Source organism: Quercus lobata, chromosome 2 (genome assembly GCF_001633185.2).
Source record: "Quercus lobata isolate SW786 chromosome 2, ValleyOak3.0 Primary Assembly, whole genome shotgun sequence".
NCBI lineage: Eukaryota > Viridiplantae > Streptophyta > Magnoliopsida > Fagales > Fagaceae > Quercus > Quercus lobata.
In genome coordinates, this window is record NC_044905.1 from 98,848,033 (window position 1) to 98,861,575 (window position 13,543).

The window sequence follows — 13,543 nt, forward strand, 5'->3', positions numbered from 1 at the left end:
TGGGGTGATTAACAAAAAGATAATGTGAAAATTATGTTTGTAAATAATCATCATAACACATTGCTTTCTCCTTTCTCTATATCTTAAATTCATCCTATTGTTGCTTTTTTTGAGAGAAAATTGATAGTAGACTTTGTTTGTTCATAATCACGTTATACAATTATTTTTTTTTTTTTTTGCTGGGTAATTAAGGGGGATAGAACCCCTGAGCTCATAGGTTACAACTTAACCGGGTGCCACTAGGCTACAAGGCCCAGTGGCAATCATGTTATACAATTGAGAAAAGATAAAAATGACACTCTTCAAACCAAATTATGCATTCTTTTTCTTTAATACAACACTAGCAAGTGCTAATGCAGCTCTAATACATCGCAAAGAACTTTTACAAATTAGAATAATATCTTGAAGTATCCTCGTGACTTTTACAAAGGAAATGATACAAACATGACCAAACATATATAACTAAAGCATTTTCAATACTAATATGGGATGTCAGCTTAAGTTTGGAATTAGATAGAGAGACAGTAGCGGGAGAACTCGACTTGGCCCGTCAGTTTCAATACTAAATGTTCACCAATTGGCTGTCACATTCATACCAAGTTCTTAATTTAACTCATGGTTGCCAATTAGCAAGGGTGCTGGCATGGCAATTCTACTTCAATTATTACACAACACTAGGACCACAACATTTCATGACATGTGCCCTACTAGAGTATGATAATTTGGTAAGAACATCCCCCACGAGATATTTAGGTGGTGAGTTTATTGGTTTCGGTTTAGAATGTGACCTAAATTCAGAAGTTCTAAATTCAATTCAGAATTATCGGTTTTCAAAATGACAATTGTGTTTTGTAGTTAGAAGTTAGGGATGCTTATTGCATTTATCATATACGAAAAGTAATGCTTTCTTTAGTTTTTATCATCATTATATTTTTTAGGCAAAAATACAAAATACACCCTCTGACTTTGAGTATAATTCATTTTAGTTCTTTAACTTTACTTTCGTTTATTTCAGATCTCTAACTTTCAAACTTAAGGTCCGTTTGAGAACTGCTTATGTTGCTGAAACTGAAAACTTTTTGCTGGAAAAAAAAAAAAAAAAAAAAGGCTAAAATGCAAACTGACCCTCTAACTTTGCTTTCGTTTATTTCAATCCTTTAAGTTTTAGATTTATTCAATTAAGGCTTTTCCATTAACTTTTATTTTAAAAAAAAATTAAAATCTAGAAAATATTTTTCAATCATTAATTAAAATTTTTCAATTAAAAAAATTTGAAGAAAAATTTATAATATTAAAAAATTAACCACAACATATAATAAAAGTTGATGAAAAAACTTTAATTGAATAAACTTAAAAATTAGAGGACTGAAATAAACAAAAGCAAAGGTAGATGATTGAACTAAAATATGAAGAAATTTAGAAAGTCAGTTTTGCATTTTACCAAAAAAAAAAAAACCTAAAAGTTGACTTTTGGAAAATACAACCCACTTAACAGTGTAATGGAATGCACTTTAGGAACAAAAATAAACTAAAAAATAAAATAAACTAACTTTTTCTCAAATCCCTAACACGGTCTTATTCAATTAAAACTTTCTGTTAGTTTCTATTACATTGCTCCATTAGGACCCCAGAAAACCATGGCATTTTTTTTTTCTTTCTCTTTTTCTGATTTTCTTTATTTTTAATTACCGGAAATTAATTTATGTAATTTCAGTAAAGCTGTTCGCTCTCTCTCCTCTGTTCCAGCCGCCCAAGTACCCAGCCTATTAGTTGTCTCTTCCGTTAATAACTAGAAACAACAAATCATTCAAATCCCATTACTTTCATGCACAAAAACCACAAAGTAGATGCATAAAAGCAACTTCATTTAAATGGGTACCTTTCAAAATAAGCAATAAAACAAAAACTTTGAGCCATTCCCATCAGTCCCACCAAAGATCTGAATGTCTAAGAATCATATTGAGCAGTAGATCAAAAGATATGAGCAGTAAATGGAAAGATCTAAGTGTCTAAGAAGCAACAAAACTTTGGGTCTTGAAGAAAAACCCAAAAATGGGGGAAGCCCAACAGCAACAAATTTGAAACGAAAAAAAATGTTCAATGAAATCAACCGCCGGCAGAGGCAAACATAGAGGAAAAGGAAGGTGAGCTTGTTCGATATTGTGGACCGTGAACGAGACCTTCGGTAATTAATTTTTTTAGTTCGTTAATTGCAAATAATAATTAAAAATTAATTCCGGTAATTAAAAATAAATATAAATCATTAAAAATGCAAAATTGTGTCGTTTTCAAGACCCTTAGGACGGAGCAGATTAACAGAACAAAGCTGTAATTGAATAAATTTAAAAGTTAAAGACTTGAAATGAATCAAAGTAAAATTAGAGTATTAAAATGAATTATAGTCAAAGTTAGAGTATGAGTTTTGAATTTTGACCTATTTTTTATGTATACTTGTATATATTTATGCATGTAATTAAAGTGATGTATACCTGTGAATAATTAAATCATAGGAATTTCATATTCTTTAATAAGAAATCACTCTTATCCTAGTTGAATAGTAAGAAGTCTATTTAAATTTAAGGCAAACATGCTCAAAATTGGTTATTTTCAATCAAAACTAGGGTTTGACCCTAAATATGAGAAATTCATCATTTCGAAGTCTGATCAAGGTCAACAAACCTAGCGAAACCATATTTTTGGGGTCTTTTGGTAGAATAATATTTTTGGTACATCCATGTATTGCATGAAATATTTTGAGAAAATTAATCAGGGGTCCAAAATGGGGTGTTGTCACCAACCAATTTGTCATTCCCCCCTTTTGGAATTCTGTTGAGGCAAACCCAAAAGTATCTTTCAATATTATGAAATTAACATTACATAAAAAGAAACATTTCATAAAAAGAAACATTTCATATAATCTATTTGATAAACAATAATATGTCTAGATTTTATCTCTAGTATGTGAAATAATATTTATTTGGTACATATACGTTTGTGATTCCATAAATGTATTTTATTTATTATTTAATATATTAGTAGGAACAACAAAATATGTTGTTACTTTTATTTTACATAACTACGAAACATTATATTTAAATGACTAGGATCTAATTAATTATTGAAAGGGATAAGGATAGTGTTTTTTCCAATTTTTGACTTGAAAAGTTCTTCCAACTCTGTAGAAACATTCAGGGAGGCTTCAATCACCAAAGGAGATAATGCTTGCCATACTGATGCCTTACTAGCTAAATTCTCGAAGGCAGGCCTGCAGAACATTTAAAAGGGGAAGAGAGAGATGTTAAAAAATATTTTATTGTATAAAATATTTTGACAAATTTAACCAAAAAAAAAAAAAAATTGCCATCCAATTTTAAATTAGTATGATTGGATTAGTTATCTCATTCAATTGGCAGGACAAGGTACACAATGGAAACAACTAAATTACACTTCAACTCATAAAGTTTGAAGTTATTTTCATTTTGGTCCCTTAAGTTTGAGATGATTCATTTTGTTCCACTAATTTGATTTTGTTTTCAAAGTGTTCATTATGTTTATCTTCATTACAAATTTGACCTTTAAAAGAGAGGGGGAACAAAAAGAAGACAATAATTAATGTCATTTTATTGGCATTTAATGGTCATATTAATCATAGAGATGGATAGAAAGATCATTAATTTTGAAAATTAAATCATAGAGATTAATTAGATCAGCCACGTAGATAGATAGTGTGACCATTTTGAAGATGGAATCAAATTTGATGAACTAAAATCAAGAAGAAAATAAAAACCTTAAAATTAAGAAACTAAAATGAAAACAACCGTAAAATTTAGAAGTGTAATTAGTCCATAGAAAATGGTAAAAGATGACTAATGCTTACTTCTTAGATGTTGTTATAGAGAAACATTCCAGTCCATCTCCACCTGCAAGTTTGGCAACCACAAAAAATCTTGGTACAACAAGCAAGTGACCAGGCTTCACTTCAGTGTCCAAGACTTGCTTACCATTAATGCCCACAATTTGAATCTGACCAATCCCTTTCACAACATAAATCAATTGAACTGAAGAATCAGTAGTATACGTTGGTGAAAACATTGCATTAGCATCAAGTCTAACGAGTTTGGTGCTCAGCTCAACTTGATCAAGAAAAGGAAACTTGGCTTCTGTCAATGTAGTGACTTGTCCACCATTCTTGACACGAATATCAGGCAATGTAGCTTCAATGTTATAGAGCAATTTATTAGTATAGTTTTCGTTTGGTTTAGGCATAGTTTTTCCTTCTTGTAGCTTAATTATCAGAACCCCAGTTTGGCTTTTTGCGAGCTTATTTGCTTCATCTTTATTCATTTTATAAGCTCTACTAAGGAACTCTGGAGAGAAACCCCCCATGATACCTAGAGCCCCACTTAAAAAGAAGTAGGTGAATTCGCCAGGAATATATGACTTTGAAGTTTCACCTAAGAATACTATAACCAATTCAGAATCTCCATCATTGAACCACCATGAGACTGCTCCCATTACCACAGGTATGACATCTCCTTTCTTGAGTTTCAATACCACCTCCTTTGATGTTTTAGGGAATACCATTCCAACAATTCCATCACCACCTGCACCAGTTAACAGTCAATGATATATATTAGGGAATGGTAAGAAGCTTATGGATTATCAAAAGAAATCATCAAATATTGGCCGGTTGGACGATGAGTTTCGCATAATGTAATTTTCGATAACTTGTTTGTTTCCAACATTTTACCAAATAGGTTTCTCAAAAAAAAAAAAAAAAAAAATCATTTTACCAAATAAGTAATAAATTAACTTATATATATACATATATATATTTGATACAAAGAAATAGCATTTTAACCTTTAGCCAAATTATTTTATCCATGTGTTCCAGTTAACTCAACTGATAAAATCTCTGATGGTTGTATAAGAGATCTGGGGTTCAATCCTCACCTACACCAAAAACTGATTGGTGTCTTGATCTTATGATAAAGAGCTATCATCAGAAGCGGATGTCATAGGTTGAAACTCTCTTTAAAAAAAAAAAAAAAAAAAACTATTCCATCCATTCAGGGTAGAGTTAGAATTTTTTGTTTGAGGGCCAAATTTTGGTATTAATATGATAATCATATTTTGGTATTAATATAATAATCATGAATCAAGATAAGTCATCACATACACGCATAAACAAACATATACATATATATAAATATTAATATTTTGATACTAGAATAGGTCATAATTTATAAATATATTATATATAAAATTAACAACTTTCACATATGTATATTTGTAAAATAAATTTTTAGAAAATTTTATCATCTTTTAAATTCCAATGAGTATACAAAAACTATCTAGTTGGATATTAAACATATACAAAAAACGAATCTGAGAAAACAAAAACTATCTTGTCTCCATAACTACTAGACCGATTGACAAATTTTATTGGTTTTTAAGAGCATCATTGAGCTAACTCAAACATTTGGGGAACTTCTATATATTTTTTTTGCTAAATATTTAAAGTTTTTAATAATTATACATAATATAAAAGAATTTTATAATATTTGGGGGCCATGGCCCCCCAAACCTTGCCATAGATCTACCCTACACCCATTGTCTATAAAACATTTTGAAAATATATCTCATAAACCGATAATGTGGTGGATTGAATCTAAAAGTTACAGATTTACTCACATCTGAAATTAATAAACCTACTCCTCAAGTATTTAGCGGGGACAATGTTCCTTCTAAATTATTATAAATTAGTAAAAGCATGTCATATATATATATATATATTATGAAAACTAGCTTGTAACCCCATATATATGCATGGATATACATAAAAGATATACATTAAGATGTATAGTATAATCTTACATATATAATTTAAATATTATTAACAGTCATTCTTATATATATTTTTTTAACTCATTAAAAAGTCTTGTAAGAATATCATTAGGTAAAAAATGTAAATTGTCCATTTTAATTTTTTTTTTTTTTTTTTTATGTTCATTAATTTTAGACTCTTTAGTTTTTGTACACAATAACTTAATTGGATAGATATTTATGTTGTGGTTTCACATTTGACTCCAAAATTAAGAAATAAAATTCTCTTTAAAAATAAATAATTTAAAACATATGGTACAAAATTGGATTTTAATTGTAAAATCTAATTAAATTTTCTCTAAGGTTTGCCTATTAATATATATATATATATATATATATAAATGTTGTGGTCCCAATTAATGTCGTATATGTATTGAATTTGAATTGTAATTTCAGCACCACCGCTGATTGGGAGCCATGAGTTAATTAAGACCGTTGTATGGGAATGTCAAATGTGACCAACTGCTAGTGCCAATAGAGTCAATAGACTTTTGGTGAACATTTGTCCATATATATTGGATTGACGTACAGCACCAGAAACTGATATATGAATAAGACAATTGTACTGTCTTAGGAGATAGGATTGAGTTTACACATTATGGGTAAGGAATTCCTACATGTTTTGGACTTGGCAGTGAAAGCAGAAAATCACAAAACTCTTTTTTTAAGATAAAAATTAGTATAAATTTTGTTACAAATATTTACAAATTGACATGTTAATGAATGTGATTAACATTACTTCAACAATATAATAAACTAGACGGTAACTCATATAATACATGAAAAGGGTTAATTAACATGATATAGATTTTCACTTTTTTCTTTTTGTGTTTAAATCTGAAATTCAATGATTATGATAGTTATTGATAGGTGTTTTTTATGATTGTTATATATATATATTTATTTATTTATAAACAATATAATATAAAATTTTTTTTTTGAGAAGATTGTCATGTAATATTGTAAGATCTCAAATTTTTTTGTAACATAATATTATAAGATCAACCATAAGTGAAACGTTTACGATTTTGTATATACTAGTCAAGGCAGCACGTGCAAGGCATGTGCTAGCCATGGGAAAAAAAAAGTAGTGACTAAGATCAATTTTAGATTTTATTTGTATCACAAAATAAAAATAAAAATTATTTGATTTTTAAAATACAAAAAGATTTACACTAATAAAAAAAGACATTAATTTTAAGAATTTTGATAATTATGTTATAAAAAGTTAATTTCAATCGTATAAGACCATGACAGATCCCAATCCAATATTTTATTATTTTATTTTGACTTATAACTTACACCTCAATAGTTGTGAATATATTGTAATAACAACAAAATGTCACGACATTTTTAGTTGTGCTAGATCTCAGTATAATATTTTATTATTTTATTTTGACCCATAAGGAATTGACACATGCATCACAACATTTTCATAATATCTCTATGTATACATTGTATTTAGTTACAATATAAATTTATATTGTAGACACAAAAAAATTGGCAAATTTTGTACACATTTACAAAATTTGTATAATATTTACCATTTTTTGTGCAAATGTGTATAATATTAACCACTTTTGTGTACTTACAACGTAAACTTGCATTGCAAGTACAAAGTAAACATATAAAGATCTTAAAAAAACAAAAAAACAAAAACAAAGCTCAAACCAACTAGCATACTTGAAAGGGAAAAAAAAGAAAAGAGAAAGTGCACCTCACTAATTGAATAAACCAAAAAAACACTATTCATGAGCCTTGGGCTCTTTTTGTATAGTTAATAGATATGGCAGTTTATATAAATATTTAAAAAAAAAAAAAAACTTTAGGCACTGTATAAATTAATGTTAAAATGTTGTGGATTTAACATTTTTTTATTTGATTTATAAAAAACTGAGATCTCAGCAATTGTGAAAATATTGTGATAACAATAAGTGTTGTAACATTTTCTCAAAACATTTATTTTTAGTTGTGATTGGTCATAGTCTCATATTTTATTATTTTATTTTGACTTGTAAAAAATTGACACGTCAATAATTGTGAAAATATTATGAAATTTGTTGTGTCAGTATAACACAATATATATACCAACTTACATAAATATTTAAAAGAAAAAAAAAAACACAAAACGATTACTAAAAAAAAAAAAAAAAAACTTTAGGCACTATAGCTACCGTGCCAGTTGAATAAACCAAAAACACTATACAAAAAGTGTTGTAACATTTTCTCAAAATATTTATTTTTAGTTGGGGTTGATCACAGTCTCATATTTTATTATTTTATTTCGGCTTGTAAGAAATTGACACGTCAATAATTATGAAAATATTGTGAAATTTGTTGTGTCAATATAACAATATATATACCAGCTTACATAAATATTTAAAGGAAAAAAAAAAAAAAACACAAACCGATTACTATAAAATAAAAAAAATAAATAAATAAAAAACTTTAGGCACTGTAGCTACTGTGCCAATTGAATAAACCAAAAGCACTACACAATAAGTGTTGTAACATTTTCTCAAAACATTTATTTTTAGTTGTGGTTGGTCACAGTCTCATATTTTATTATTTTATTTTCACTTGTAAGAAATTGACACATCAATAATTGTGAAAATATTGTGAAATTTGTTATGTCAGTATAACAATATATATACCAGCTTACATAAATATTTAAAAGAAAAAAAAAAAACTTTAGGCACTGTAGCTAACGTGCTAGTTGAATAAACCAAAAGCACTGCACAATAAGTGTTGTAACATTTTCTCAAAACATTTATTTTTAGTTGTGATTGGTCACAATCTCATATTTTATTATTTTATTTCGACTTGTAAGAAATTGATACGGCAATAATTGTGAAAATATTGTGAAATTTGTTGTGTCAGTATAACAATATATATACCAGCTTACATAAATATTTAAAAGGAAAAAAAAAACTGTAGCTACTATTTCTACAGTGCCACTTGGAACTGTAGTTACTGTTCAAAACTTGGGAAAAAAAAGCGGCTCACGAAACCAAAGCACTGTAGCTACAGTGCTTTAACGCATTCGCGCACGTCAATAATTGTAAAAATATTGTGAAATTTGTTGTGTCAATATAACAATATATATACTAGCTTACATAAATATTTAAAAGGAAAAAAAAAAAACACAAACTAATTACAGGAAAAAAAAAAAGGAAAAAAAAAAACTATAACTATTGTAGCTACAGACTTGGGAAAAAAAAAAAAAAAGTGGCTCACGAAACCAAAACACTATAGCTACAATGATTTAGTGCATTCACGCTTTTATATATATAGATTTATTTTTAGTTGTGGTTGGTCACAGTTTCATATTTTATTATTTTATTTTGACTTATAAGAAATTGATACCTCAATAATTGTGAAAATATTATGAAATTTGTTGTATCAGTATAACAATATATATAAAGGAAAAAAAATACAAACAGAAGACTGAAAAAAGAAAAGAAAAAAAGTGTAGCTACTGTAGCTACAGTGCCGCTTGGTACTGTAGCTACTATTCAAAACTTAAAAAAAAATAATAATAAAAAAAGGGACAAAGCGCTGTAGATGAACAGTGCTAAAACACTAAAGCGGTAATGAAATTGACATCTCAATAATTGTGAAAATATTGTGAAATTTATTATGTCAGTATAACAATATATATAAAAGGAAAAAAAAGTACAAACGGAAGACTGGAAAAAAAAAATGTAGTTACTATAGCTACAGCGCCTCTTGGAACTGTAGCTAATGTTCAAAACTAAAAACTTAAAAAAAAAAAAAAGACAAACTTGCTCACCAAAATGACACTGTAGATGAACAATGCAAAAACACTGAATGAACATTGCTAAAATACTGTAGCGGCATTGCGGCTTTTCACAAAACATTTATTTTCAATTGTGGTTGGTCACAATTTCATATTTTATTATTTTATTTTGACTTATAAGAAATTGACATTTCAATAATTGTGAAAATATTGTGAAATTTGTTGTGTCAGTATAACAGTATATATAAAAGGAAAAAAAAAAAACAAACGGAAGACTGAAAAAAAAAAAAAAAAAAAAAAAGGACAAGTGCCTCACGAAAATTTCACTGTAGATGAACAATGATTTAACACTGAATGCACAGTATTAAATCACTGTAGTGGCATTGCCACTTTTTGAAAATATTGTGAAATTTGTTGTGTCAGTATAACAGTATATATAAAAGAAAAAAAAAAAAAAACAAACAAACAAACAAACGGAAGACTAAAAATAAAAATAAAAGACAGTGCCTCACAAAAATTTCACTGTAGTTGAACAGTGATTTAACACTGAATGCACAGTGTTAAATCACTGTAGCGGCATTGCCGCTTTTTATATATAAGATAATAAATGAAGGAAAATATTAAAGTTGCTATCAATTTTATTATAAAAGGCTTGCAAAGTGACATGACAATTAGTGTGATTAGTGTTACTGCAACAAGCCAACAACTAATAAATAAAAAGTAATGTTAGAGATATAAACTTTTTTATGAAAACTTTTACAAATTACTGATGTGATAAGTAGTTATTAGTAAATGAAAAAGTAATGTTAATGGTGGGCTCAGATAAAAACTAATAAAAAACTGGCCACATCAACAGTTTATAAAAATGTTGTAAAATAATTTGTACCTGTAACATTACTCAAACTATTTTTATATGATTGGTAATATATTAATTTGTAAGATGTATGTAGTAAAATTTGTTAAATCTTAAGCATTGCTCATAAATGAATATTTGAATTAATTTTTTATGATTAATTACGTGTAAAACTTATGTCATAATATATATAGAAAATTAGAGTAGAGTCATTGGTCCTATAATACAATATTTACAAGTGAGATATAGATTTGTTATGGATAGACATATTGCACTAACCTCCAAGAACATAACCGACTTTGGAAGAATCTGCATAGTGGGGAAGAGCAAAGCCTCGAGGCTGCAGAACAAGCTTACCAGCACCAACCTTGTCCTCACCAAGTATCGGAAATTTAGAACTTGACCAACTATAGTATGCTCCACCTTCTCCCTCGAAAACCTTTTGTGCAATCTTGGGTGTCAAGTCAAACTCCATCTTTTTCTTGCACTTCACTTAATTAGTACTACCATTTAAATAAGAAAAGGAAAAAAAGAAGATGAAGAAGCATTTTGATTAGTGTAATGTTTAAGACAAAGAGTATATTGTCTTCAATGAATCAATCAATACAAAATTGGGTTGAGAAGTTAAGATGCTGATCACATAAGTGCATTTACAGTCATTTGAAATTTGAACACAAAACATAAATGTGTTTCCGAGGGTGTTGGTTCTATAGATTTGATTCTTGATTTTTACGTTTTGAAAAAAACTAAGTTCACTTGTTTGTTTAATAAACTTGTTTTTTAAGTTTCTGGATATTTGTTAAATTGTAGTTATTTTCCTAAACAAATGAGACTTTAAAAAATTGAACATAAGTAAATAAACTTTTTTTTTTAATTTAAAAAAAGCTATTAACAAACATATAGATACACTAACTTATATAAAGAAAATAAGTAGCTATCAAGGCAAGCCAAGCAACCATAAGATAAATTTAATTAAGATACAGAGAACACAAAGAGTTATTATGATGATTATCTACCAACATAATTTTCACATTATCTTTTATTTTTATTTCTTTTATTTTATATATTTGTTACTGTTAGAACAAAATAAAGTACAGAAGTCAAAAAAAAATTCTGGCAGCAATGAATTTCGTGTACCTGTAAATGTATTTGAGGCTAGAACGAACACTAGCAAATAGCAATTTCCACTACATTGACAGAATTAAGGAAATATGTACTTTTCTTTTTTCTCTTTTGGAAACAAACTTGAAAGGAAACTATATGATGAGAAGAATGAAGAGGTACGTTCAGCTCCATTTAATTATAGGCAAGTTTGAAATTAATCGAAGGTGGTCTTTGGTTTGAGTATAAACACTCGCTCTTTTGTTGGAAGTACAGATGTCATTCATTCCATGGCTGTTTACTTTTCACGTGGACTTGTTTTTTGTTAGATAAACACGTATACGTGTACTATGTTTCGCCGACTTGTAGTTGTAGATCAATTTTACTATGTCCTTCTCATTGCCAAATCCTTTTTGTTGAAAAAAACCTCATTTCTGTCTATCAAGGACGGAATTAGTGCTTTGAGTCAAGAAATGTGATTTTACTGTTAGTTGTGTGTAGCAGTTTCAGCCTTTAATTCTACATTACTTAGTTACTGATTTTTTTTTTTTTTTTTTTTATGTCGATAAGATCACTCCATTTAATTATTGGCAAGTTTGAAATTAATCGAAGGTGGTCTTTTGTTTTGAGTATAAACACTCGCTCTTTTGTTGGAAGTACAGATGTCATTCATTCCATGGCTGTTTACTTTTCACGTGGACTTTGTTTTTTGCTAGATAAACACGTATAGAGTATATACATGTACTATGTTTCGCCGACTTGTAGTTGTAGATCAATTTTACTGTGTCCTTCTCATTGCCAAATCCTTTTTGTTGAAAAAAACCTCTTTTCTGTCTACCAAGTACGGAACTAGAGCTTTGAGTCAAGAAAAGTGATTTTACTATTAATTGTGTATAGCAGTTTCAGCCTTTAACTCTACTAGAGAGATTTTTTTTTTTTTTTTTTTTTATGTCAATAAGAACAAAATTATTTTTGTTTAAAATTTTTTAAATGACAGGTTGTTTATTTTAAATAAAGTTGGTTAATTGAGCTTAATTAATTTTTTTTTAAAGTTTTACTATTAGTAATTTTTGTTGATGAGCTATTTTTTTTGGAGCTTGTATATTTTGTTTTAGATTTTAGATCTATAAATTTTTTTTATAGTCACTAAAATAAGGAAAATACTGGCACTACAAAATTTTTTATAAATTATTGATGTAATAAGTGATTACTAGTAAGTAAAAGAATGATATGAGTGGTGGGTTCATATGCAAACTAATAAGAATTTGCTACCAAAATACAGTTTGTAAAAATGTTATAAAAAAGTTTGTGAGTATAACATTACTCTTAAAAGAATTAATAATATTATTTAAAAGAAAAAATGTAATTTTATAGAACAAAATTGCCCAAAATTAATATACATATATATAGGGTCTGTTTGGATACAGCTGAAAACTGAAAAACACTGTAGCAAAATAATTTTTAAATGTGTGAATAGTACCGTAGGACCCATTTTTAATGAAAAAGTTGCTAAAAAGTGAAATTTGTGGGTCTGTGAACAATACACGATGTGCACTGATTGGCTGAAAAAAGTTAGAAAAGTCAAACTTTGCGGCTATTGTTCATTGAACAGTGCATGAACAGTAGCCGCAAGTCTCAAAAATGCGTGAAAAAAAAATGGGAAAAATGCAGACACAGACGCGCTGGAAATTAGCCCAATCCAAACGTACTCATAATAATATTTAAAAAAAAAAAAATTAGGGGTGCCATTGCCCCTAGTCCAAAGCTAGCTACATCCCCGCTGTTAACAAAAATGATGTTGAATCTTTAGATTTAGAAAATGTATACATAAGAAACCATCAAGGCCTGTCCTTACTCTCATCTTTCTTGTGAATTTTACCCTGTCCTTTTCATGGTTTGAATTAAATAGATTTATTTCATGGTTTTCTTATGAATTCTAATTC

The 13,543-nt window shown here is 28.2% G+C and overlaps 1 protein-coding gene across 1 annotated transcript; it reads right to left on the reverse strand.

The window, feature by feature from the left end:
• Window positions 1-2,994: 2,994 nt before the first annotated feature.
• On the reverse strand, window positions 2,995-11,750 carry LOC115963044 (glutelin type-A 3-like). The gene is made up of 4 exons (XM_031081931.1): window positions 11,637-11,750; window positions 10,779-11,002; window positions 3,878-4,604; window positions 2,995-3,265 (listed from the first exon to the last, which is right to left on the reverse strand). Exons 2-4 carry the CDS (start codon window positions 10,972-10,974, stop codon window positions 3,112-3,114), a joined length of 1,077 nt encoding a protein of 358 aa, XP_030937791.1. The 5' UTR covers window positions 10,975-11,002; window positions 11,637-11,750; the 3' UTR covers window positions 2,995-3,111.
• Window positions 11,751-13,543: the final 1,793 nt, after the last annotated feature.

What these genes read in the sequence shown, in the direction of transcription:
- LOC115963044 (XM_031081931.1), bottom strand. Translation starts at nt 10,974, where the DNA reads ATGGAGTTTGACTTGACACCCAAGATTGCACAAAAGGTTTTCGAGGGA. An exon ending in AGTCGGTTATGTTCTTGGAG is followed by an intron (nt 4,605 to 10,778) that starts GTTAGTGCAATA and finishes TAACTGGTGCAG; the next exon opens with GTGGTGATGGAATTGTTGGA. An exon ending in TCTATAACAACATCTAAGAA is followed by an intron (nt 3,266 to 3,877) that starts GTAAGCATTAGT and finishes AATGTTCTGCAG; the next exon opens with GCCTGCCTTCGAGAATTTAG.